The 27,325-nt window shown below is 38.6% G+C and overlaps 1 protein-coding gene across 1 annotated transcript in view; it reads left to right on the plus strand.

Moving 5' to 3' along the window:
* LOC126183487 (cleft lip and palate transmembrane protein 1-like protein) overlaps positions 1-27,325 on the plus strand; it is a 182,639-nt gene that overhangs the window by 90,595 nt on the left and 64,719 nt on the right. The window contains exon 4 of the mRNA XM_049925519.1: positions 18,927-19,069. Within this exon, the coding sequence (XP_049781476.1) occupies positions 18,927-19,069 (143 nt within the window). The remainder of the gene's footprint in view (positions 1-18,926; positions 19,070-27,325) is intronic.

Genomic DNA, 27,325 nt, shown 5'->3' on the forward strand with positions numbered 1-27,325 from the left:
CACAGTTAACTCAAACCCTTTGAACTTTGTGGTCCCATAGATCCAATCTCCTCTGTAACTTAATGTTGGTTTCAGCCCAAATGATTAAGTTATCTGCAAATTCAAAATCATTTAAGTCTTCTTTTTCCAATTTCTTGGTGCCTAAAGTAGCAAGCCCAGCATCCGAGTGCAAACAACACGGTGCCATGATAGTCATTGACCTACTTTCTACTTATGCAGTCTGCGTGTGTGCATATCTCTTCTTAACAGTGATTGCATCTACAATGGATATTTATGGTCCATCTTTTATATTACAGATGCTTTATAAACAGTATGAATGGTTTCCATTGTGTTATAAAATGCAGGAAAATGCGTGCAATTTGTAATTTAAATGATTGTATAGTTCCCAAAAGTAAATCAAATTCCTGACAGTAGCAGGCATTATACGCCATCTATATGTCCTACCACAACATAGTATTAGAGTTATCAGGCTGAGCTTTAAATAAAGCTTTAAATAAATGTCATTAAAAACTTAGTATGTATGGTACCATTTCCCCAACCCCTCACCCCCTCCCTACCCCAAAACAATAGTAGTCCTGAAAAGGTACCGTATACATCTGTTTCTGACCTGTTACATTGTGATTGAAGGGTCTGTCCTGAAAAACATAAACATTTACTTTTATTATCTTTGAATCAGTTGCTATTCAAAGCTGGGATCACTCTCTTTCTCTATGTACAGATAGCACAGTTCCGATTTGTGGGGAAATCTTGCTGGTCGTTTACAGAGATTGCTAATATTTTCACCCCCGCTTTCCTCTTTTTCTGATTGTCGCTGATATTTGAAAGTTATTATTTATGAATTACAACAAATTATAAAAAATCAGTACCACATAATTTCAGGGAAATGAGAAGAAAAGGTTTAAAATTTAACAGATGCAAAAAACATTCATAATTCCAAAGGAAACATCGGACCGTGTAAGGAGTTCACTGAGTGACTGTTCAAAGGAAATAACCATGCAAGAGTATGACAAAAGAAGATAGCAAGACTGGTATGAACAAAAAGGATGATGCCCAGAATTTTGGTAGAGCAATAGAAAATTTAAGTTACTGCAGCATGTGCCTTTGAGATGTCTGAGAGATGAAGGGTTTAAAGTCTAGAAGGATCTGATGTTCAGAATCTCTGAATAGTAGACAAATTATCAGGTTTCTTGCAAACCGAAGAAAGCATGAGCAGTTATTATGGTTTTTAGCTTGAAGACTGGTTTAATGCAGCTCTTCACCTGTCGATCCTGTGCAAGTCTTTTCATCTCTGTGTCACTACTACGACCTCATCCAACTGATACTGCTCCCTGTAGTTAGAGTTTGGCCTCCTCCTACAGTTTTCACGCCCTCCCACCCTTCATTACCAAGTTCCATGGAGCTTCAGAAAGTGTTCTACCATTGTAAGCTCCTTTTAGTTAAGTTGTACCATAAATTCCTTTTCTCACCGATTCAGACCAGTACCCCTTCAGTATCCCCCTTCCTCCAAGCTATCTGTATGTTTTTTTTTTTTTTTTTTTTTTGTAGTTCAACACCTCGTATTTTAAAATTGTTGAGAAGATAGCAAAAAGAATTCAGTGGCTCTGGGTCAAAATCAATTTGTTTTTAGAGAAGATAAAAGTACCTCAGAAGCATTTCTAACATTATGCTAATCAATAGCAGGAAGAAAAGAAACATCAGGTTACCTTTATTGCATTTATGAACCTAGGAAGCTTGTTGAGTAAAATAATGTAAGATATTCAGAATTGTGGAGAGGAAAATGTTCTACAAAAAATAAAAAAAATTGAAAATTAGGATAGAAAGGGTTGTGTAATGGAGCTACAGTTTTTCACTATTAGTGTTCTCCTCAAATGATGAAAGTGCTTTGGGGGGAGAAGGGGAGGCATTGCTTGTTATGAGTTTGGCATTCGATAAGCCACTTATACTTCTTGCATTGTTCGAAATGGTGAGTACTTCAGGGGCTTCAGTCTTTGTTGGTTGAGATGAGGTGTGGTGAACCTGTGGTTTTTTTCCTGGGGAGTGGTGAGCACCCCAAGCCAAATGTAAGTTTAGGCGCTGTGCGTGTTTCAGTGTCCATCATGCGACGTGTCGTCAGTTTGTAAAATTTGTCAAATTTATAGGGTTCTGTCTGAATTAACCTTAATATCTCCAGCTGCATGTGGGAGTGCTACGGTATCCAGTTCAATGTACAAACACGTTCTCATTGGGATGGGTATACTATCTGGAAACCATAAAACCCACTCGAGAAAAAGGACTTCAGAAAACCCCATTGTTAGGTTCAGCTCAGAAAAGATGGCCAATGAGCAACAAGGAACTTTACGTCTCTCATAGTGTGTTTTTATTATTAAAAGATAAGAAGTAAATTTTGAAAAATTGTCACACTTAGCAGGTACACTGTAATCTTTCAAGCACTTGAGGAATGGAACACTAATGGTGGAAACTGGTACATCACATTAAGTTGAATAGGTGCAAAAGCAAAAGTGTTAGGTGATTATATGGTTGTGACCGAACTACACAACACTCTAAATTCTAGCATGTGCATCATGCCAAGACCTAATGAATGTAAATTTGCAGGAACTGAAGGAAGAGTGAGAATATGTTGGCATGATTGAAGTCGAAAATATAATTAAGCTAGTGTGTGTTGACCAGGGAAGACACCTGCATTTGTTGTGACTTTGCCTCAGCAAATAACAGATGGGTCATTTGCATGAACGTGAGACAATATGTTCCTAACACATTGTATTGTTTCAAGGTTAGCAGCATGTACACTGTGAGAAAAATTAGATACACTGCTTGTGAAGATAGGAACTCTTGTTGTTGTTGTTGTTGTTGTTGTTGTTGTGGTCTTCAGTCCTGAGACTGGTTTGATGCAGCTCTCCATGCTACTATATCCTGTGCAAGCTTCTTCATCTCCCAGTACCTACTGCAACCTACATCCTTCTGAATCTGCTTGGTATATTCATCTCTTGGTCTCCCTCTACGATTTTTACCCTCCACGCTGCCCTCCAATGCTAAATTGGTGATCCCTTGATGCCTCAGAACATGTCCTACCAACCGATCCCTTCTTCTAGTCAAGTTTTGCCACAAACTCCTCTTCTCCTCAATCCTATTCAGTACCTCCTCATCAGTTATGTGATCTACCCATCTAATCTTCAGCATTCTTCTGTAGCACCACATTTCGAAAGCTTCTATTCTCTTCTTGTCTAAACTATTTATCATCCATGTTTCACTTCCATACATGGCTACACTCCATACAAATACTTTCAGAAACGGCTTCCTGACATTTAAATCTATACTCGATGTTAAAAAATTTCTCTTTTTCACAAACGCTTTCCTTCCCATTGCCAGTCTACATTTTATATCCTCTCTACTTCAACCATCATCAGTTATTTTGCTCCCCAAATAGCAAATTTCCTTTACTACTTTAAGTGTCTCATTTCCTAATCTAATTCCCTCAGCATCACCCGACTTAATTCTACTACATTCCATTATCCTCATTTTGCTTTTGTTGATGTTCATCTTATATCCTCCTTTTAAGACACTGTCCATTCCGTTCAACTGCTCTCCCAAGTCCTTCGCCGTCTCTGACAGAATCACAATGTCATCGGCGAACCTCAAAGTTTTTACTACTTCTCCATGGATTTTAATACCTACCCTGAATTTTTCTTTTGTTTCCTTCACTGCTTGCTCGATATACAGATTGAATAACATCGGGGAGAGGCTACAACCCTGTCTCACTCCCTTCCCAACCACTGCTTCCCTTTCATGTCCCTCAACTCTTATAACTGCCATTTGGTTTCTACACAAATTGTAAATAGCCTTTCGCTCCCTATATTTTACCCCTGCCACCTTCAGAAATTGAAAGAGAGTATTCCAGTCAACATTGTCAAAAGCTTTCTCTAAGTCAACAAATGCCAGAAACGTAGGTTTGCCTTTCCTTAATCTAGTTTCTAAGATAAGTCTCATGTATTCTGTATGAATTGTGAAGGTAACTGTGCTCTTTGGAGCTGTGACTGTTAAGTGTCTCTGGATGAAAAGGACAATCAAGAGAATAGAGACACAAGGAGGATGCCATATTTGGAAGCAAAAAAGTGGGAAAAATATATCTAAAAACAAAGATGATGTGACTTACCAAACGAAAATGCTGGGAGGTCGATAGACACACAAACAAACACAAACATACACACAAAATTCAAGCTTTTGCAACAAATGGTTGCTTCGTCAGGAAAGAGGGAAGGATGTGGGTTTTAAGGGAGAGGGTAAGGAGTAATTCCAATCCCGGGAGCGGAAAGACTTACCTTAGGGGGAAAAAGGACAGGTATACACTCGCGCGCGCACACACACACACATATCCATCCGCGCATACACAGACACAAGCAGACATTTGTAAAGGCAAAGAGTTTGGACAGAGATGTCAGTCGAGGCGGAAGTACAGAGGCAAAGATGTTGTTGAAAGACAGGTGAGGTATGAGCGGCCGCTTAAGAATTGAATCTGATGCAGATACAAATACAAACACTATGCTCATTGAAATCTTCCCAAGACAACTAACAAGCCCATCCAAAAATCCTTTCCTGTCACAGCATACTTATCCTGATGGAAAGATAGGTGAAAAGAAAATTCAAAACCTCACTGATAAGATGGCCTCCATTTTACAATGCGATATAAATGAGTTCAGGGCATACAAGAGGAAAGATTGACATTTTGTTCATACGGGAGATATAAGTGATTGTTGAAATGCTTGTTTTGAAAATAGTTTATTTTTTGGCACAATCCCACACAATTTCAGTCCTCAGGAGACATTGTCAGATATCAATATAACTTTATACACCTATGCACCAATGGCAGATGTGTAAATAATTAGAGTTTCAGTTGTCTATGACAGGTAGGCTGGCGCAGATTACATTAATGCTGTTCATGTTTAGTGGTGTTACAAGGCTGGTAGAATATGTAAGGGAGCATGAACAATGTCAGATGTTGAGCAATTACCATGGAGAATACAGAGATGCCACATGCTCATGTGAGACAGCATTATTTGCACCTGAGAGAGTCTGAACAGGTCTCATTGTGGATCACCACATGGCCAGCAGGTCAAGTCGTGCCATGTCCATAATTTGTGGGGCATTTGGATTTGACAGTGGCCTGATGTCAGGTTGCATGTGGATGTCATCAAGGTTCTAGTCCACTAAGACTGACTGGACTGACTGCCACAAATTTGGGTCATTGTATTGTGCACTGAGCATACTGTCACCCTTCGTGTCTGTCCCTGCCATTTGAGAACAAGTAATGCGGTAGTGTTCTCCCTGCAACATTCTGTATCACCCCACACCATTGATCAGAGACTAGCTGCAGCCAGTCTAGAGAACTGGTATCCCATGCATAAGGTGTCATTAACACCACAATACAAGTGGCTGCATTTGGAGTGATGCCATAACTGGGAAGCATGGACTGCAGACTGATGGCATTGCACTGTTTTTAGCAATAAATCCCAGTTCTGTACTACCTTGTATGGCCATTGATGACAAGTACTGCGGTGACCTGAGAAGAGGTCCCTGTCTTCCAAGGTTTTTGAGAGGCACAGCAGTGTTACTTTTGATGTCACACCCAGTAGTGACTGAGGGAAGTTAGACAGCATACTGTGCGATGGTTCGCCCTGCTTTATTTATTCGTTGATTGTCCTCAGTGTCGATGTACTGGCTGGAAAATTAGGGGGTGTAAGTGCAAGTACTTTCTACTGTAAACAATGTAGCCGACAGAGGCACAGTTGTGTTTCACAGCAGTTTACTTTCACTTTTCACAACCCCCCTCCCCATATACACATTTAATACGCCCAGTGCACTATTGTTCTAACTTCCCATAAGCCTCATTAATAGTTAGCAGGCAAACATCCACATACTGCTACAATAGGTTCCTATTGAACATCAACAAGCAGTAAAAGCCTAATCATACAGTTCAGTCTTTCAAATGAATTGAACAGACACTGTCATTGCTTTAACACACGGCCTATTGGTGTAACACTTATTTCACTGTTAAGTTGTTTTTCTAACCAACACAGGTTCCTCATCTGAAACTCAGCCATGGACTGTCTGTGCCATGACCAAAAATCGGGCCCTTATATATCATCACAATAACAGGTGCTGAAACTACACATTGTTCAAAGTTAAATGTACAGAAATTACAATTAAAACTTAACACATTAAATTAACTGACTACATAAAAAGACTGATTTCTTCTACTACAAGGGTTAAGCTGAATTATGTAATGAAATTAACAAATACAGTAATATAAACAATTCTTTTGACAAAACTGTTAAATACTTTGGAATTAATTAAGGTCTGGCTTTGCTAACATGTTTTCGAATAGAGCCAAATAAATACTTGAAGAATACTGTTATTTGTTTCTCCAAATATTTATAACTAGTACAGATTTTGTATTTGTTTATATGTCAACAGTAGAATTTAAGTCACAAAACAATTACTGATTTCACCCTATGACAAAAGATACTAACTAGGACTAGTTAAAATAAAGTAGAAAATCAATTACATACATAAAACTAAGCACAAAATTAGATCTGGTGTTATATTCTTTAAAACTGAGGGCCAACCTTTCTCTTTTATGAAAATACAGATTATACTCATGTATGTTAATGGTAATTAGTTCAAAAATGAAAAAAGTTAATTTAATTAGGCAGATGACAAAACAAGAGGGGAAGGAAAAATATCCCAGCTTGCTTCGTCACAAGTGGTACATCACTCACATGCTGCAGCCTTATTGTTTCATCTTGTGCAACAGTATCATGGTGTCATTTTTCAACAGGGCAATGTATTCCAATCACATGGCACATATCTCCGTGAATTTTCTGCATGATGTTGAGTTACACCCATGGTCAGAAAAATCCCCATGACTGCCCCAATGACAGTATCCAGGATATCAAGGACCAGTTAAAACAGTTGCATGTCGGCTTGCCTCAGTAGAAGATACAATAGATTTGTGACACCCTTCCCAACTGAATCAGTCCAAGCATTCAGGCTAGAGTGGCTGCTACAGTGTGGTGATAAGTGATCTCATACTGCCAAGTTCTTTGTAAATTTGTCTTGATTTTATGATCATTGAAATAACATATCATACTCTCTCATTGAGTGAGTTTTCATTTTATGTCCTCCTCCTTTTTTGGGCGATTGCCTTTTTGTGTCAGGCAAAGGAGATTCGTCCATCAGTGGCCATGTTCAGATCATCATTCTTATGATCTGAAGGGGAGTGGTGAGGGCCAAAACTGGTAATTTCTTATTGATATTGTGTATCATCATACCAAAAAATAAACTGTGTTTGAAAAATACGGGAGGAAGCCAGATTACTAGCACAGAGTCATCATTTGAGATTTTTTCAAGAAATACATTTTCCTTTTTACATTACCTGACATCCTGTGCTATGGGATTGTAACTTTCACAGAAGGGGTGATCTTAGTGGAATGAGAGCTAGAGGTAGAGTAGTAGCCATCTTTGCAGATGACATATATCCTCCTTTGTGTGTCATTGTAAACGTGTGTCTAAAAGCAGTTTCTATTACATGGTGTGTGCTGTGGAAAGTTGTTGCATTTTCCTCCTGCTGATATCCCTATGAACCAGTTGAGCAAGAGAGACTGAGTATCCTTATCACAAACCTCGCCTGGATTTTTTCCTCTATGAGGATTTTAATGCACATCATGTGGTATGGGGCTCTTGTACCATTTGCTCCAAGAGTCACGTTGTTGAGAGCCTCTTGTTAGCAGATGGTTAGTGTCTTCTGAACATTAGTCAGAGCATGCACTTTAGCACTTCCATAGAGCCTTTCTCCACCATCACCCTTTTTGTTATGAAGAGCAGTGGATGAAAGAAGGCCACATAGATGGATGCCCAACAAGGCAAACTAAGATGCTGTACAGCCAGTTGACTGTGTTTGAATGTAGTAACAGTGCCCAAGAATGTACAGTTCCTCACTAGCACAATCTCTCACACCGCTGATATATCTGTACTATAATATTCAGGACAACTAACACACAGTCTGTTGCCTCATGTTTTCAGCAGTATTGCCCCACTATCAGGGACAAACGTACGGCACTGCAGAGGTTCAAGGAGAGACTATCAGTTGAGAACCTCATCTTCAATGCCATGAGAGCAAAATGCCATCTTATTCCTTAAATGATTTTACAAAGCTATTGATTGTATCAGAGACCATTAGAAGGGTTTCAGGGTATTTTCCAGGCTATTGCGGAGTATTTTATTTGCGTAACTGTTGTTGGCAGGTCAGCATCAAGCTATCCTTCAATATTGAATGATAGTATAGAGGGGGTGGTTTGGCTCAGTTCTACTAATGGTGGAGTGTATTACTTGCCCTTTCTCAGTAAAAAGTTGGATTCAGCATTGCCTGTTGCATTTGATACATCACTAGCCAGTGAAAGCCTTCATTGCAGAATGTTACTGAATGTCAGTCCAAACACTAAAACAACCCTACTTGGTGTGTTTGGTTTCATTTTGAATTAGGACAATTCCCAAACTCATGGAAAGATGGTGTTCCAATTTTTTCCTCAAATTTTGTGAAGGATGTACATGCCTAAGTAGTTATCATGGTACCGTCCTCACCACTTTTACAGATAAGATTGTAAAGCATGATCAAGCAGTGCCTCATCTGGGTCCACAGAGCTTGAGACCCATCTACCATCGATAATCTGATCTTGTTGAAAGTGGCTAGCACCTGTCCTCCTTGTGCAGCCATAACCTAACACATGCCTTCTTCAATCTTGAGAGAGCCTACTACACTCATTGGAGGCATAATATCCTTAAGCAACTTCATGTGCCAAGCTTAAGCAGCTTCATGTGTGGAGCTTTCGTCTTTGAATTGTGCTGTTTTTTCCTTCTTTTCTCCATGTTATTCTGGATATAGGGTAAGTAATTTCCAATCAAATCACTTTATATAAGGTAGTGTTTTAAGTACCATTAATGACATTCCGCCCATGGTAAGGAGCCCTGTACAGTACTCCTGAGTTGAAGATGATTTTCAATGTTTGCTCTTCTTACAGTTTCCCAGCTACCACAAAGCAGTTGCAACTAACTTTTAACAGGCTAGAGAAATGAGTGAACAATACTGGTTTTCAATTTTCTCACCCTGTGTTTCTAAACTTTCAGAAATTAAAATGAGGGACACCATTAAAAAAAAGGTGAGAATCGAAGGCCTCATTTTTTATGAAAAACTTGGTTGGTTACCACCCCTAAAGGATCTAAAAGCATTGCACTCCATAAGACATGGGAAACAGAGTGACTTTATCTACTCCACTTTTATCCATGCTTGATTATGGTTATGGAGTCTATGGGTCAGTTTGACATTCTTACTTGAAGATCCTCAATATGGTTCACTATTTGGGAATCGTGCTGGTTACAGAGGCGTTTAGGAACAGCCTCATTCTGAACCTCTGTGCTAACACTGGTGAGCCACCACTTTATATCAGGTGACAACTGATTCTGGTGTGGCAAGCATATAAGAAGACATAGTCCCTACAACAATCATCTATACACCATATACCATACAGCTGCTCACCCATCAATGGATTAGCTTCTTAATAACCATTTGTTAGCAGTTTGGCCCTTTCAGATTTGTGCAAATTAACTATCTTTTAGAAATTATTGTGGTAAATACTAATATTTTGCACCAGGCTCAGAGTAATTTTAGATATGACAATTTCTAAGGAAGATGGCACTTCTAGCAATGTTTACAGTTAATTTTTGTACAATAATTTACACAGTTCCCAAAATTTTATTCCACAGTCTATGTAGGAGGACTGACTTAACTACTTGCAAAACTACATGAAATAGGCACTGCACCAGATCAGTGTAATGGAGAAAAGTTTATCATTTGCTAGTTGCCTTAGTGCCCTCCAAATGATTTCTCAGGTATATGAGTGCATTCAGCAAATATTGTAACACTTTTTTTTTTCTCAGCCAACTTCATTTGAAAATATGCGGAATTTGTTGTGGGACATCATGAAATATTCCTACTGCAGCCCCCATAGTTTCATGAAGTTCTGATAGATCGCATTACTATAGGTAGCTTTCAAATTGGTGTCTACAGTGGAGGTGTGTTCCAAGTAGAGGGCTGTAATTGAGTTTCTTTTGAGGGAAAACCAGACCAGGCACTTGCAAAATATCTACGGAGACCTAGTAGTATACAAAAGCATGGTGAGTCATTGGGCAAGGTGTCCGTCAGCAAGGTTGTGCAAACCTGTCCAGTCTCCTGCATGCCAGCCGGCTGGACACAGGTATGACCCCTGTAATGTTGGAATGTGTGGACATTGTCATTGGAGATGATCGACGGATCACAAGCAGACACTTCACTGCACAACTGGATGCCTCTGATGGTAGTGCTGACACTTGTCCACCAATTGGGCTACTCAAATGTGTGTGCCCTTTGGGTCCCTCGCCGTCTAACAGTAGACCATAAACAGCAACAAAGGACTATCTGTGCAGAACTGCCTGCATATTATGAGACTGATTGTGACAACTGTTTGTTGAATATCACCACAGGTGATGAAACATGGATTCATCACTTTGAACCGGAAACAAAACAGCAATCCATGGACTGGTGCCACACCAACTCTCCTATGAGGAAAAAGTTCAAAGCTGCACCCTCAGCTGGTAAAGTCATGGGTACAGTCTTTTGTGACTCTGAAGGGGTTATTCTGTTTGATTTCAACCCTCATAGTGCAACAGTCAACTCTGAAATGTAATGTGCTATCTTCTGGAAAGTGAAGAAATGACTTCAGTATTTTTGTTGCTACAAAAATGCGAATGAACTTCTCCTTCTCCCTGACAATGCAAGGCCTCACATAAGCCTGTACACCAAAGACCAGCTCACAAAATCTCATTGGACTGTTCTTCCTAACCCATGCTACAGCCCATATCTCTCGCCTTCTGACTTCCATCTGTTTGGCCCAATGATGGATGCACTTCTCAGGAAGTAGTAGGCAGATGATGGGGGAGGTTGTTGATGCAGCAGGACATTGGCTACAACATCTATCAGAAGTGTAGTTCCATGTGAGCTTACAGCCCATCTGGGTAAGGTGGCATAAGGCCATCACATTGAATGGAGATTATGCTGAAAACAGTGTTTCGAAGCCAAAAGGGTGGAGAATAATATGTTGTATTGAAACCCTGGATAAAACTAACCTGCCTTTAGAAAAAACAGTGTTATTACGTAATGAATGCCCCTTGTACCAAGCAGAGAATATGATTAGGGTGGTCCAGGACATCCTTATTCTACTACATGGCCAGGATTTAGTATTCTGCTGGGTACCAGGGCACAACAGGATCAAGACAAACAAAGCAGCTGACATAGCAGACAAGGACAGTTGTGAGGGATGTATTGCAGAAAAATATGCTGCTCTTCTGAAGTCATTTTCTCTTTTATGTGTCAGAAGATCACGAATGAGTGAGAGGAAATCTAATTGGAAGTGGCAGAAAATAAGTTTTGGAGATTGAAATCTAGTGCCTGGGAATGGAAATACGTCATCCAATCTGATTGATGGTGCTCTGTTCTGGTGGAGGACCCTCCAGTTTGTGGAGTATCCATATCAGTACACCATTTTTTGCCAATGTGTGATTTATATCCTGATTAGAGGGCAGGAGAAAATTTACATGGGAAATTAGCATCAATTTTGGCTGTCAGTGAGGAAAGTGTGGTACACATTGTAAAATTTTCTGAGTTGCCCAGACTCCAGACTAAATTTCTAGCATGGAGGTTTTAGTGTGTTGCAGAGTGGCTGGCTCATTTATTTTTAGTGTAGTGATCAGACAGCTGCATGTATTTTTATGTATTTCTTCTTTGAGCTCTGTCATTTTTTCTAAGCTCTTTTTTTTAAGGACTGACATATGAGAAGACTTGTTTGTTTGCTTGTTTTTATTCTGGTACAATCTTGACCACTGGAGGATATAAATCCTCCACTCAGATCATTGAAGAAATACTGGAAAATTGAGTGGAGAATATGACTGTATCAAAAGAATGGAAGATGATTAAAAATATAGTTTTGAAACTTTAGAAGAACATATTGGGAAAATAAGGAAAAGAATCTGAATGCGTGGATATATCAGGTATTTTTGATAAAATGGATAAACAGGGAAATGAAACAATGAACATTCTATAGGAGAGGAATAATAAACAATGAACTATTCAGTTTACCTTGTCAGGCTAGAGTGGAATAGATAAGAAGTCTATGTTAGGAGACTGCAGAACTGGAAAAGCCAGGTAAATTAGAAGAAATATAGAGCACAGTTATGTAGCTAATGAATGAAGCCCAAGAAAAGTCAGCTAAAATGGCCTTCTCAATAAAAATAGGAAGACGACAGCTTACATAAAAGGAAACAAAAAGATATGGAAGAAGTACTCCAAAGAAATATGAAGCATAAGGAGATTATCATACATGAATAAGACTGGAGCTTAGATTAGAATGTGATGAGATGTGAGCTGTGGGCCAAAGATACTGTGATGGGAACTGGAGCATGCCATTCAGGACCAAAGGAAGAGAAAAGCAATGAGCTGTGATAAAATATCAAATTGAAACATTAACATCACTGAGAAAAACAGAATGTCTGGACTGACCAGCCATCTTAATATGATGTATGATGGGGGCATTTGGGCTTGAAGATTTAGTTAAAGCCATTCAAGTCTGTTTAATAAGTAAAACAATGGCAAAGAATGCAAATATTGTAGGACAGATGGTTGATTTTGCCACATTAGAAAGGCCCTATGGAGGCTTGTACTCAGAAGATTCGAAAAGAAAAATTTAGAAAAACATGGAGCTATTGGATAGTTGAGGATGGTAGTATAAAGAGAATTAGAAGTTAACAGGGGTTTGTACCTGTTTTGTTGATTGGGAAATGATGTTAGTTAAAATGTACTCTGGTACCCTCATGAAGACCTGTAAAGATATTGATGTAGTCTGAAAGGCATGAATACTGATTGAGAAACTGTTTACAGGACAAATAACAATAGAAGGGATTGGCAATGAGGAACATACGAACCTAGTATCGGAAGATATCTTAGAAAATAATGATGTTTTTCATCTACACTTATGAATATTTATGTTAAGAAACTAACACACAACACATTAGAAAAAGCAAGAGGCATAATAAAAACAGCATGAAGTCAGTTAAGTATGCATTGATCAAACAGTATTGGCTGAATCAAATGAAGAAAGTGTAGAGGGGCATAAAGGTGGGGAAGAGTATTGAAGAAGGATAAATGTAGGAAAGACGAAAGCTACGAGAATTAGAAAATGTGGTGGTTCCCTCAGTATATTACTGGATGGAAAGACCTTGTAACAAGTAATAGGTTTGAAGTGATAGAGAATGGAAGTTGTGTGGAATAAATAAGAAGAGTAGCATAAATAAGTGAAAGGTTTGTTGGTAACACTCAGAATTGTAATAGAACTCAGAACGAGATTCACAAAATGTTTTGTCTGGAGCGTAGTATCATATGGCAGGGAATAATAGACAGTTGAAAATAATATGGAAATATACTTGGAATAATACTGAAATGCGTGTTGGCGAAAAATGCTTAAAGTGTAATACAATAATAGAATCATGATTCAAGAAGTACTTCTAAGAATAGGAGAGCAAAGGCAACTAGTGGAAATGATAAGAGTGAGGAAAATATTGGCTGGGACTGATATTGTGAAGAAATTGTCTGCAACCAAGAGCCATTGAAGACAAGAGTACAGGAAAGAGGGGCAGAGGAAGAAGGGGACTTAGAAAGGCTGGATGACATTAAACATGGATCAAGGAAGTGGCACAGGACAGAGGAAAGTGGAGAGCATCTATTCAGTAACTGTTGTAAAATGGAGTTACCAAAGAAGCAAAGACAATTTTGAACACTTAGTCATTTGTGACTTGTGCTTGTCTCATCAGATGTAAAAGGGTGGTTTGAAAAGTTCTTGGAATAACCAGCAGAGGTCAGTGCTAACGCAACAAGTTGTTCACATGATATTCATTGGACTGTTGCCTGTAAACACGTGCCACGTCAGTTGCTCTTGGAAGAGAGCTGTGGCGATGATGTGACTATGTTGTTGTTCCCGCGTAGTAATGTGCGAAGATGGAAAAAATCGAGATTCGAGCAGTGATTAAGTACTTTGTAAAGAAAGGTATGAAAGCAGATGTCCTCTGAAAGGGTATATCACATATTAACTGAAGAATTAGAAATGAAAAAATTATCTGCAGGATGGGTGCCGCAACAAGACAATGCGCGCCCGCACACGTGCCATCGCAATGGCGAAATTACACAAACTAAGGTATGAATTGTTGGTACACCCACCTTATTCACCTGATGTGGCTCCGTCAGACTTCCATCTCTTCCCAACACTGAAAATTTTTCTTGTTGGATGAAGATTCATTTCAAACGAAGAATTGATAGCCGGAGTTGACGACTATTTTTCAGGCCTGGAGGAAACTCATTTTCGAGATGGGATCAAGGAACTGGAACATTGTTGGACCAAGTGCATTAATGTACAAGGAGACTACATTGAAAACTAAAAAAGTTTGAGTTATATAAGTACTTTTTTCCTATTCCGTTCCGAGAACTTTTCAAACCACCCTCATACAACATACATCATATGTGCACTAAGGACCTCAGTCATGTGCCCAAACAATTCTGCCATCATCATCATTGTCATTTCATGGAGACATATTTGAGAAAGTTAAACAATGCTCCAGAACAAGTTTAAAATTAAATGGGACAGACACAAAAGCTGAGATTTACAGATGATTTTGCTCTTCTAAATGATAGTAACATTTAGCTGGACTGCTAAATGGCATAAACAGATCATTTAATACAGAACTGAGCTTTCAAAGTAAATAAACATTTGTAAATAAATATTAAGTGGCTAACTCAATTGAACCTGTCGAAAATTGGCTCAACATATCTAAATTTGGATAGAAATAGGCTATCTAGGATGCAAGATAATCAAACATGGCTCCACTGAAGAAAATGTATAATGTGATCTGTCACTAATTGGGAAAGTTTTCAACGAAAATATACTAGTATGAACTGTAAGATTAGGTATGAGAATTAAATCACTGAAACTGTATGTTTTGAGCACATTGCTCCAGGAAAGTTAACTGTAGGAAACTGGAAGAACCAGAGCAAAAGAAGCTGGAAGCGTTTGAGATGTGGTATCAAAAAAGGATGTTAAAATTCAGTGGACACACATACTATGGAACCAAACTGAAAAATGCTCCAATCGTACCACAAAAATATGTAAATATGCCCTGGGCAGAGTTAGAAAGGAAAAAGAAAGGAACTAGCTTTTTGACTTACATGACAGCTTGAACGACATTTAAATCAAAACATCTTGATATATTTGCACTTTTTTACTTATTAGCAGTATTACCTATGTCATGTGATATAATGCATCATGTCAAGTAAATCAACACAATATATGATGGAAGTTGTATAATATGACACATGCCATCAAGTCATCCAAAACAGCATTTGTCATGTCGTGCAATATGACACACATGCTGCTAAAGTTTAGTGTGTGAGCATCCCCACTCTGAGACATTTCCTGTTATAGATGCACCCCCACTCTCAGATTCTTCCTGTTGTAGATGCACCCCACTCTCTAGAAGCACATAAATTTCTGTTTGTGTTCTTACACCACTCACCATAAACGTACAAGGGTGTGAGTTTGGGAGAGAAATGGCCCACTCCGGATCTCAGGATACACCCCCCCCCCCCCCCCCAAACCGAGAAATAAAAAAAATGCTTCAGTGTCCGTCCAGGAGCAAATCCACCCCTGGTGTGCCAACACATTGTAGCTAAGAGAGCTCACTGCACTGGGAATGTAAGGATATCTCGTAAAAAAATGTGATTATGTCAAAAGATTTGATCTAAATGTTTTTGAAGCTGTCAGATACGTCAAAAGCTACTTCCCTTCTTTTACATCCCTCACTTTGCCCAGGTCATATCTGCCTTTTTTATGCTGTGGTAGGAGCATTTTTCATTCTCATTCCTAACTTTTATTCTACCATAATTTTGACCAAACACTGCCTTAGCTTAGCAACTGATGTAGATTTTTGTTGTCTCTGACAATGACTGATCTGGTATACTTCTTTTTTTATTATCTGTTGAACCATATTGTTTGAGTTGGGCAGCATTAGTCTGGCTCCTCTACAATTACATGCCTGGTATAGTTGAACCTGCCCAGTGCAGCCTACTGTCTCCTCAGAGCACACAAGCCTCACCACCAGGTCAAGGTAACATGCCTGCGGAAGGGTTTTTGTCTTCCTTATTTGTTGTTTTAATTTTTGTTTAATATTTTTTATTTTGTCTTCTGTTTTTTAATTTTTTTAAATGTTCAATTTTTAAAAATGTTTAAGTTTTTAATTGTGGTTTTAACTTTTTGTTTTACAGTTACACAAATTTTATTCATATATGCAAGATACTGAATACACAAACATATGAAAGATAACCATAAATACTTAGTAAAGTGCACAAAATAACAGCAAACATAAATATGATACTGAATGAAATATTATATACCAAGCGAAGTGTATAAAAACAATGGTTGTAAATAGTTTGTATTATGTAGATAAACTTATGACACAATCATATTACATACATAAACTTACTTAAATGCTTACTATTTTTATTGCAAGCTGGATGATTCATGCAACAGATAATAAACTACTGAAAAGCATACATCTTGTTATTATATTTTATCTTAAATTTCTTGTCATTGTTTATTTAAAGTATGCAATAATAAAAATTGAAAATTAAGAATCCACCATTAGAAAAACTCACATGAATAATTTTGGTGGAAAATGTTTCAACAACCAATCTGAATTAAGTATGAGTATGATTAGCTGAAATAAAAACTATGAAACAATGTGTGTACGACAAAATATTATTAACTTCAAGTTGCATATGAAAATTGATGAACTTAAGCTTATTTTGTGTGAAAATAAGTTTTCTGGAAGATTGCATAGTAGCTTTTGAAGAAAACACAGTAAAAAAGTGTTCTATTGGTTAGAAATAAGATGACCTTTTTCTGACAATTATTTTTATACCAGTTTGCAGGTTAATTTAATTTTCAACATGTTTGTCAGTAAAGCTTTAAATGCTCTGTCAAACTATATTAGCAAGGTTTCAATTTCTTTGATTTGCTGCATAGTTTAGCTTTGGAATATATCTATTCACCCTCTCATCTTCTGCTTTTCTTCAGTCATGTTTTCTCTTCTCTCGCTCTTTATAATATTTTTACTTCATCACTGCTTAGACTAAGTAAATTAATTCTCAGAAATGTGATTCAAAATAATGATGCATCCCCCACAAGTGATTATCTATTGTTGGTGTTCAAGCCACAATCATTTACATCTCACAAATACATCACCTATCCTCTGTAAACCAGTGTCTTACTCAACATTAATTTAATTACATAATTAGCAGTGCAGGCACCGGAGCACCATAACACATTGCCTAGTACCTATATATGTTTGTTTATTAATTACAATGATTTGGGCTATATATATATATATTTATGTATATTTATATGGATGTATGTTTATGTTGAAAGCAACTGCAAGGAAATCTACATTCACACGTTTGAGCTATTTCTAAAGTATCAAAGATCTTATCTCACACAGTTTAGGCTTTTTTAAGTGGTTCTGTGTTGGCGTACAGCCCTTCAATAGATTCGTAAAATTTCTTAACACTTTGACTGTCAGCCACATAAACCTCACTGCTTCTTAGAAAGTTGACCATTTTTGTGGTTTTTCAATATTTATTAAGAAGACTAGCCAGCAGTGAATACTGATCATCCCCATCAATGTACATGATTTCATATTTAAAAGCAGGAGAAATTGTACCCCATCAAATGAGGGGATTGACAGTCTACCGAAATTTTTATGTCCTGTCAGTTGATTACATTGGCACTCAAAGTGTTAAGAGGGTTTTCGTATTATGACATAAACAGTTGTGTATTGTTACAATAACTACTGACTTGAAATGTGTTGAATAGCATTCTCAAGTTAAATGGCATTTGGTTTCTGTCTTTCTGTTAACCTCTTTTGTTCCAGATTGTTAACATGAGCAGCAGTATTCTACTCAGTTCTTTTGTCTTGTATCTGTGGGTGATACTGATGAAGAACATGCAGTATACCCACACTATTCAGTGCTATATTTGTTAATGATGTTTTTCATCTAATGTTGCCACTTAAGGAAAACATGGTCATATTTTCCAGCAAATAAGACAGAACTGAAAATGGAGTAGATAGTAGCTTCTCAGAAGCCATTTGATTTTTAGCTGGAGTAATTTACTTTATCCCTCTGTCATCCTCATTCTTATTCTGTTTCCTCTGAGTTAAGATTTTTCTAATTTTCAAAATGGTAAAATGTGTGGCTGTTTGTAATCCTCTTCCCTGCATATCTTTCCCAATTGTTGTCCTTCACTTTCCCTCTTCGTCCTTGTTCCTTTCTGCTTCTTCTTTAACTTCTGTGATTACAGTTCATATGTTACTTCATGACATTGTTTTAGCATTGATATGTGTTTTTACTAGCAGTTTATTTTTTCGTTTATTTATTTATTTATTTATTTATTCATTCATTCATTTCTGTTTGTAATTCCAAAGGCTTCATTTATTTTGTGTTATATGTCTCTTTATACTTCACATCCTTGCTGCTTGTTTCTGATCTCTAGTTTCTCAATTCTTAAGAGTCAGTGTCTATTTTAAAATGTGCCTTTATTGCAAATTTAGCACCATTCTGGTGCAAGGTCTTCTTGATACTTTTGTTCAAATTGTGAGAACAATAAAGGCTTTTAAAATAAGTTTCTGTTGTAAAGAAGAATTGGAAATTGTATGGGTTTTTATGTGGACTTTCCTTTTGTATGTAGGAAAACAAGATTGACGAAAACATCAGTGGAAAATCTATTAGACCTGTGGCTCATCTAAAATCAAGAATAACATTTAATATATTAACTGATGACATCAAATTTCCTGTGAAGAACTTGCCACCGGAAATTGCACAGCTTCTAGTGTATGTTGAGTCTCTTCTTTGTTTCATAAATTTAACAGATCCAAATAAATGTGTGGCTAATATATTTTCTTAAAGAACTCCATTTTTGTAAAAAATTTATCTTGTTATTATTCACTTGTATCATAGGTTTAATTTTCAGTTATAATTTGCATCTTTGCTTTTGGGTCCCTGATTTTTATCTCATATAAGTCATTAATATATATCTAAAAAGAAAGATGATGAGACTTACCAAACAAAAGCGCTGGCAGGTCGTTAGACATACAAACAAACACAAACATACACACAAAATTCTAGCTTTCGCAACCAACGGTTGCCTCGTCAGGAAAGAGGGAAGGAGAGGGAAAGACAAAAGGATTTGGGTTTTAAGGGAGAGGGTAAGGAGTCATTCCAATCCTGGGAGCGGAAAGACTTACCTTAGGGGGAAAAAAGAACAGGTATACACTCGCGCGCACACACACACACACACATATCCATTCGCATGTACACAGACACAAGCATTCCACTCCCGGGATTGGAATGACTCATTACCCTCTCCCTTAGAACCCAAATCCTTCTGTCTTTCCCTCTCCTTCCCTCTTTCCTGACGAGGCAACCGTTGGTTGCGAAAGCTAGAATTTTGTGTGTATGTTTGTGTTTGTTTGTATGTCTATCGACCTGCCAGCGCTTTTGTTTGGTAAGTCTCACCATCTTTCTTTTTAGATATATTTTTCCCACGTGGAATGTTTCCCTCTATTATAAGTCATTAATATCATGCGTATAGTGAGCTAACAAACAAGGGAAGAATCAGTTGTAGGAATTGTAGTTTGTGAATTTCACATTTATGAATAAACAGCTATTTATGGATTTTTTTTTGTTTTTTGTGGGGAGCATGTTTTATAGTGTTACCCACCACTTACGGATCAAACAGTACAGCTGCTAAATGATGTTAAACAGTGTATTTTAATAACTTAGGTTTTGTAGCAACAGCTTAAGTTTGTATCATCTGTCAAAGTGGTGACCAGGTATGCCACACTTTCTCAAATATCCTTGTTGCCTGTCATGCAATCAGACCAGCAACTGGGCTCGTATAAATATACTTGCATTTAGTTTTTACTGTGGCAGTTGAAATTACCCTCACAATAAATAAATTTAATCAGTGAACAACACTGCAGTGCTGTTCCGTTCAAGGACTTTAATTTGAAGAACCATTTGTGGATACTGTAGCAGGTATCCCACCGCCTGCAAAAAGTAGACATCCTGAATTTGATATGTGATCCAGCATACAAAGTCACGAAAATTTGAAATGCTTCCTTCATCAGTGATACAGTTTCCATTATGCATAATCATAATAGTGAGAATTTTGAAATTGAAAGAGGAGTGAAACAATGAGCTTTTCAATCACCAAAGCTGTTCCCAGCACCCAGGAGGAATGTTTCAAATTCTAAAACTGGGAAAACTACCAATGTAATATACATCAATCACCATCTTTCGTATGTAGTGCAGATAAAATTGAAAAATTATTGCAGAATTTAATTGAGCAAGTATGAAAATGAATTATAATAATACTAAGATAACACATTGAAAAGAAAATGGTAACATTAAGTGTGAAATTGTTGAACCAGTGAATGAGTTTTTATATTAAGAACAGTTGAAGACAATGATTGAACAGACTATGTAAGGGGAGGGAGGGAGGGAGGGAGGGAGAGAGAGAGAGAGAGAGAGAGAGAGAGAGAGAGAGAGAGAGAGAGAGAGAGAGAGAGAGAGGGGGGGGGGGGGGGGGGGGGGAATCAATCAAATGGATTGGGGAACAGGCTGAAGTGGAAGATGTAATTTTATGATTGTAGTGTAAACAAAATTGAGATGTGCAGGCAGGACATGTAGTCAGGCAAATGAATGATAGTTGGACTAAAGAAGCTCTGTACTAGACTCAAAGAATGGGTAAAGTTGAGATTATGATATAATGAGAAGATGGGTAAGTGATACCAGAAAACATGCAGGAAAAGTTAATGGGTGCAAATTGCCTCGAACTGTATGGAGTTGTCATTAGCATCCCTGGTTGCTATGGTACTGGTTGTCAGTTCAAATCCAGCAAATATTTAGTATTCATCATTTCTAGAAGATTCACAGCAGCATTTTTTAAGTTTGTAATGTTTGTATATTCTAGAATATTCAGTCTATTCTCTTGTCATTTAATGTTATCAAAAATCTTGACAAGTTCTTGACTGATTTGACTGATTGGTCATTTTATAAGATACTCTAATAAATGTATAAGATACTCTAATAAGGGTTTGGATGGACCTAGGCTGCGTATTATATATGTTTTAGCAAACCTGAAACGTTCTTCACCAATTTAATTCAAATGTTTACTTGATATGTTTGGATGGACATAGGCCACATATTTCTTTACATATGTGGTATATAAATGTATATACAGAGTGTTACAAAAAGGTACGGCCGAACTTTCAGGAAACATTCCTCACACACAAAGAAAGAAAATATGTTATGCGGACATGTGTCCGGAAATGCTTACTTTCCATGTTAGAGCTCATTTTATTACTTCCCTTCAAATCACATTAATCATGGAATGGAAACACACAGCAACAGAATGTACCAGCGTGAATTCAAACACTTTGTTACAGGAAATGTTCAAAATGTCCTCCATTAGCGAGGATACATGCAGCCACCCTCCGTCGCATGGAATCACTGATGAGCTGATGCAGCCCTGGAGAATGGCGTATTGTATCACAGCCGTCCACAATACGAGCATGAAGAGTCTCTACATTTGGTACCGGGGTTGCATAGACAAGAGCTTTCAAATGCCCCAATAAATGAAAGTCAAGAGGGTTGAGGTCAGGAGAGCGTGGAGGCCATGGAATTGGTCCGCCTCTACCAATCCATCGGTCATACCGACAAACACTTAGACTGAAATGTGCAGGAGCTCCATCGTGCATGAACCACATGTTGTGTTGTAAAGGCACATGTTCTAGCAGCACAGTTAGAGTATCCCGTATGAAATCATGATAACATGCTCCATTGAGCGTAGGTGGAAGAACATGGGGCCCAATCAAGACATCACCAACAATGCCTGCCCAAACGTTCACAGAAAATCTGTGTTGATGACGAGATTGCACAATTGCGTGTGGATTCTCGTCAGCCCACACATGTTGATTGTGAAAATTTACAATTTGATCACGTTGGGATGAAGCCCCATCCATAAAGAGAACATTTGCACTGAAATGAGGATTGGCACATTGTTGGATAAACCATTCGCAGAAGTGTACCCGTGGAGGCCAATCAGCTGCTGATTGTGGCTGCACACGTTGTACATGGTACGCAAACAACTGGTTCTCCCGTAGCACTCTCCATACAGTGATGTGGTCAACGTTACCTTGTACAGCAGCAACTTCTCTGATGCTGACATTAGGGTTATCGTCAACTGCATGAAGAATTGCCTCACCCATTGCAGGTGTCCTCGTCGTTCTAGGTCTTCCCCAGTCGCGAGTCATAGGCTGGAATGTTCCGTGCTCCCTAAGACGCCGATCAATTGCTTTGAACGTCTTCTTGTTGGGACACCTTCATTCTGGAAATCTGTCTCGATACAAACGTACCGTGCCACGGCTATTGCCCCGTGCTAATACATACATCAAATGGGCATCTGCCAACTCCGCATTTGTAAACATTGCACTGACTGCAAAACCACGTTCATGATGAACACTAATCAGTTGATGCTATGTACTGATGTGCTTGATGTTAGTACTGTAGAGCAATGAGTCGCATGTCTACACAAGCACTGAAGTCAACGTTACCTTCCTTCAATTGAGCCAACTGGCAGTGAATCAAGGAAGTACAGTACATACTGACGAAACTAAAATGAGCTCTAACATGAAAATTAAGTGTTTCCGGACACATGTCCACATAACATCTTTTCTTTATTTGTGTGTGAGGAATGTTTCCTGAAAGTTTGGCCGTACCTTTTTGTAACACCCTGTATAGTACATAAAGAGGAAACATTTTTAGTAAGAAATTCATAAAGTTTTTGACCTATTTACTTCAGATTTTTACACAATGCTTTAATAAATGTTTGGGCAAACATAGGCTACATATTTTTAAATATATATGGTAAATTTAATATAAATTTAATACTTAAAAGAGAAATGTTACTAGCAAAATTTTCTAGAAGTTTTTGACCTATTTATTTCAGATTTTTTCACGATGCTATAATAAACATTTGGATGGTGACTGGATTTATACTTTTGTAAGATATGTGATGTATAAATATGTATTTAAAATATAAAGGGGAACGTTAATAGCAAAAATCTCACTAGGTTCTTGACCATTTTACTTCAAATTGTTACATGATACCCTACTGAAATTCAGATGGATAAAGACTATATATTTTTTTAAACAGCAACATATTTTTTTCTGTTTAAACCAACTGCAACAAAGAAAATACTGTGCTGTGAAAATGTGTGGTTTTGTTTTCTTTCTCGCAATCAGTTTTAACTTGGATGTGGTGACATTTAAAGTGTTAGACAATTTACTACTTCCACATACAAGTTTGTGGTGTCCTCCATCGGTAATGCTGGAATTCAGTATGCTGTTGGCCCACCCTTAGCCTTGATAACAGCTTCCACTCTCGCAGGCATATGTTCAATCAGGTGCTGGAAGATTTCTTGGGGAATGGCAGCCCATTCTTCATGGAGTGCTGTACTGAGGAGAGGTATCGATGTTGGTTGGTGAGGCCTGGCATGAAGTCGAAGTTCCAAAACATCCCAAAGATGTTCTATAGAATTCAGGTCAGGACTCTGTGCAGGCCAGTCCAGTACAGGGATGTTATTGTTGTGTAACCACTCTGCCACAGGCTGTGAATTATGAATAGGTGCTTGATTGTGTTAAAAGATGCAATCGCCACCCCTGAATAGCTGCTCTTCAACAGTGGGAAGCAAGAAGGTGTTTAAAACCACCGTAACACCGCCGCCTCCAAATTTTGCTGTTGGCACTACAGACGCTGGCAGATGATGTCCACCGGGCATTTGCCGTACCCACACCCCTGCCATCATATCGCCACGTTGTGTACTGTGATTCGTCACTCCACATAACGTTTTTCCACTGTTCAGTCATCCAATGTTTACGCTCCTTAAACCAAGCTAGGCGTCTATTGGCATTTACCAGCATGATGTGTGGCTTATGAGCAGCCGCTCGACCATGAAATCCAAGTTTTGTCACCTCCTGCCTAACTGTCATAGTACTTGCAGTGGATCATGATGCACTTTGGAATTCCTCTGTGATGGTCTGGATAGATGTCTGCCTATTACACATTACGACCCTCTTCAACTGTCGGTGGTCTCTGTCAGTCAATAGATGAGGTCGGCCTGTTCGCTTTTGTGCTGTATGTGTCCCTTCTCATTTCCACTGCACTATGACATTGGAAACAGTGGACCTAGGGATGTTCAGGAGTGTGGAAAACTCCTGTACAGATGTATGACACAAGTGACACCCAATTACGTGAGCACGTTCGAAGTCCTTGAGTTCTGTGAAACGCCCCATTCTACTCTCTCATGATGTTTAATGACTACTGAGGTTGCTGATATAAAGTACCTGGCAGTAGGTGGCAGCACAATGCACCTAATATGAAAAATGTATGTTTTTGGGGTTGTCCGGATACTTTTGATCACATGGTGTATATTCTTTCTCCTTGTATATAATTTTAAACAAATATTGTATACACAACAGAGTGCGTTCCCCCCCCCCCCCCCCCCCCCCCCCCCCACCCTTCATCACAGTCAGTTTTAAGAGGAAAGAGGAATGTTTTATTTATAACTTTTCAACTTATGATTATAGTACTACTATGGAATCTTCATCATCCAAAACTTTGCAATCCTACCCATCATCAGATTAAAACTGTGGGAAATATTGTCATCAAAGTTACTATCCTCCTGGATCCAGCAGCTGGAGAGGTCTCTCCTGTACCTGTTATATTAATGATCCCAACCGACTTACCCATTCATTTTAAGTGACTTCTTTTCCTAATCAATATTTCATTTACAATAACAGTAAACGAGGCTCAAGGTCAATTGTGAAGCATTGCTTGATTCACTAATATTTGTATATACCAGCACCCTCCATCCAGGAGGATATTCTGTTCTCTCTGTAATAAACAGGCTTTCAGTTTTGTACTTCATTGACGAACTTGCTTCCAGATTTGGACTTCATTGTGGTTACGATGTGACATTGTTTTGTGGAGATGCTGGGTGCTATAAAGCACATACATCAGTGTGGCTCAAATTGAGCAACATAAAAACCATCGCCTACACAGATAGTTGCTGGATTACAGCAGTACATCATTTCCAAACTCCATTTATTCATGAAACAATGGATTCCAAAACAGCAGTAAGCAAGCTGAACATCAGGCATCCACCTGTGTTCTCGGAGATATGCTGGTCAGGACCCAATGAAATGTTTGAAAGGATTCAACCCTGTTGCCAAGTATGAAGGGGTGGGATGACACGATATGTTCAGTAAATATGTACCTCTTTTTGGGTGGCACAGCCCAGCTGTGTTGGAGAACAGTGAAGAGAAACTTGATAGTAAGGGCAAATTCCAGGCCAAACTGGAGAAAACATTTCATGACAATCAGCACCAGTTACCACAATACACTGTGAAATTTGCAAGCTCCTGCGGTTTAATAAATGTAACATTCAAAGTGCTATGGATGTCCCTAAAACTCAACATGGCCACAAATAGAGAGACACAAAAAGAGTCCAACAAAAGACAGTCACAAATGCAATCTGTAGCAGTCAGTCTCAAGGAGGAGCCAAACAAATGGTGTCAGGTGCTGATGCTGTAGATGTACGAGTGTGGCCATCAGAGTTAAGACATCTGTGCCACTTGCTGACACCAGATGTAGGGGGCCGGACAGTGGCCTGTACAGTCATCAGGATAACGTCATATGGAATGCAATGGTGAGAATCTGTCAGATCCTGAGTAATGACACATTACTGCCTGATTAATGAAACATTATTGCCAGTTTACACATTTCTTAATGGTAAGTATAGTGACATCTTCCCCAGATCCCAGCAGCCAGGCAAGCCAGCAGAGCGTTCATCTGGCCGGAATTTGCTCCAGTGTGTCAGTGCAGCAGTGGCAGCTCATGTAACACTTGCTACATCACAATTGGCTGTTGACCCAGTAGTTCCATATACACAGCCAGCATTGCCCAGGGGCCTGCAACCCTGCTAACAAATTTCCGCTTAGTAGAACAACAGCTGAAGAACAGGACATTTGCCACAAGTGCACTATCAACACGTCTACATTACATGAGAAAGTAAAGCACTTAAAAGGAAATGATAAGAAAGCAATGGAAGGCTCATCACTGCAGGTTACAGATTTATTTAATCCAACTGGCCCATTACTAACAGTGCCAGTCACGCAGCACAGTACACTAATGGGGAACAAAATTCCCTATAAAGGAAACCGTACATGGGCCCGAGATGTACGCAACCAGTTAGGAGAAAATTTATTGCCCAGCAGCTAGCGAATGGGATTATTGAACACAGTGATACCCATGAGGTGCATCCATGGTCCTTGTCCTGAAGAAATCACCAGATGCCACTATGAAATACGGATTTTCCTGTGATTACTGGTACATTAATGCAAGAGCTACCACTGATGCATATCCCACACACTGATGCAAATCCCATACCATACATAACAGAGACTCTGGCTCAGTTGCATCAGTGCAAATATTTTTTGCTAATGGATTTGAAGAACGGATATTATCAGTTAGAAGTGGCACTATAGGATCAACCAAAGACCACTTTTTACCATATCCTGGGGCCATCACAAGTATTGTTAAAAGCCTTTTGGACTAATTAATGCACTGGCAACTTTTTAAAGACTGTTGTGTGAGTTTGTTAGAGATTTAAAGCCTAATCGATTCGTCTTCTATCTGGATGACTTCAAAGTGTTTTTGAAATAGATGGTGATGGTGGTGATGATGATGATGATGATGATGATGATGATGATGATGATTGGTTTGTGGGGTCACCATTGCCTGTGCAAAGCCATAATTTTTACACATTCCAATTTTTTCCACAGTCCAATCTACCCACTGTCACGAATGATGATGATGATGATGATGATGATGATGATGATGATGATGATGATAATGATGATTATGACGACAACACAAACACCCAATCACTGGATAGAGAAAATCCCCAGCCCAGGTGGGAATCAAACCCTGTGATCCAGACGCAGCAGTGCTAAGAGAGAGAA

This window comes from Schistocerca cancellata, chromosome 1 (assembly GCF_023864275.1).
Source record: "Schistocerca cancellata isolate TAMUIC-IGC-003103 chromosome 1, iqSchCanc2.1, whole genome shotgun sequence".
Lineage (NCBI taxonomy): Eukaryota > Metazoa > Arthropoda > Insecta > Orthoptera > Acrididae > Schistocerca > Schistocerca cancellata.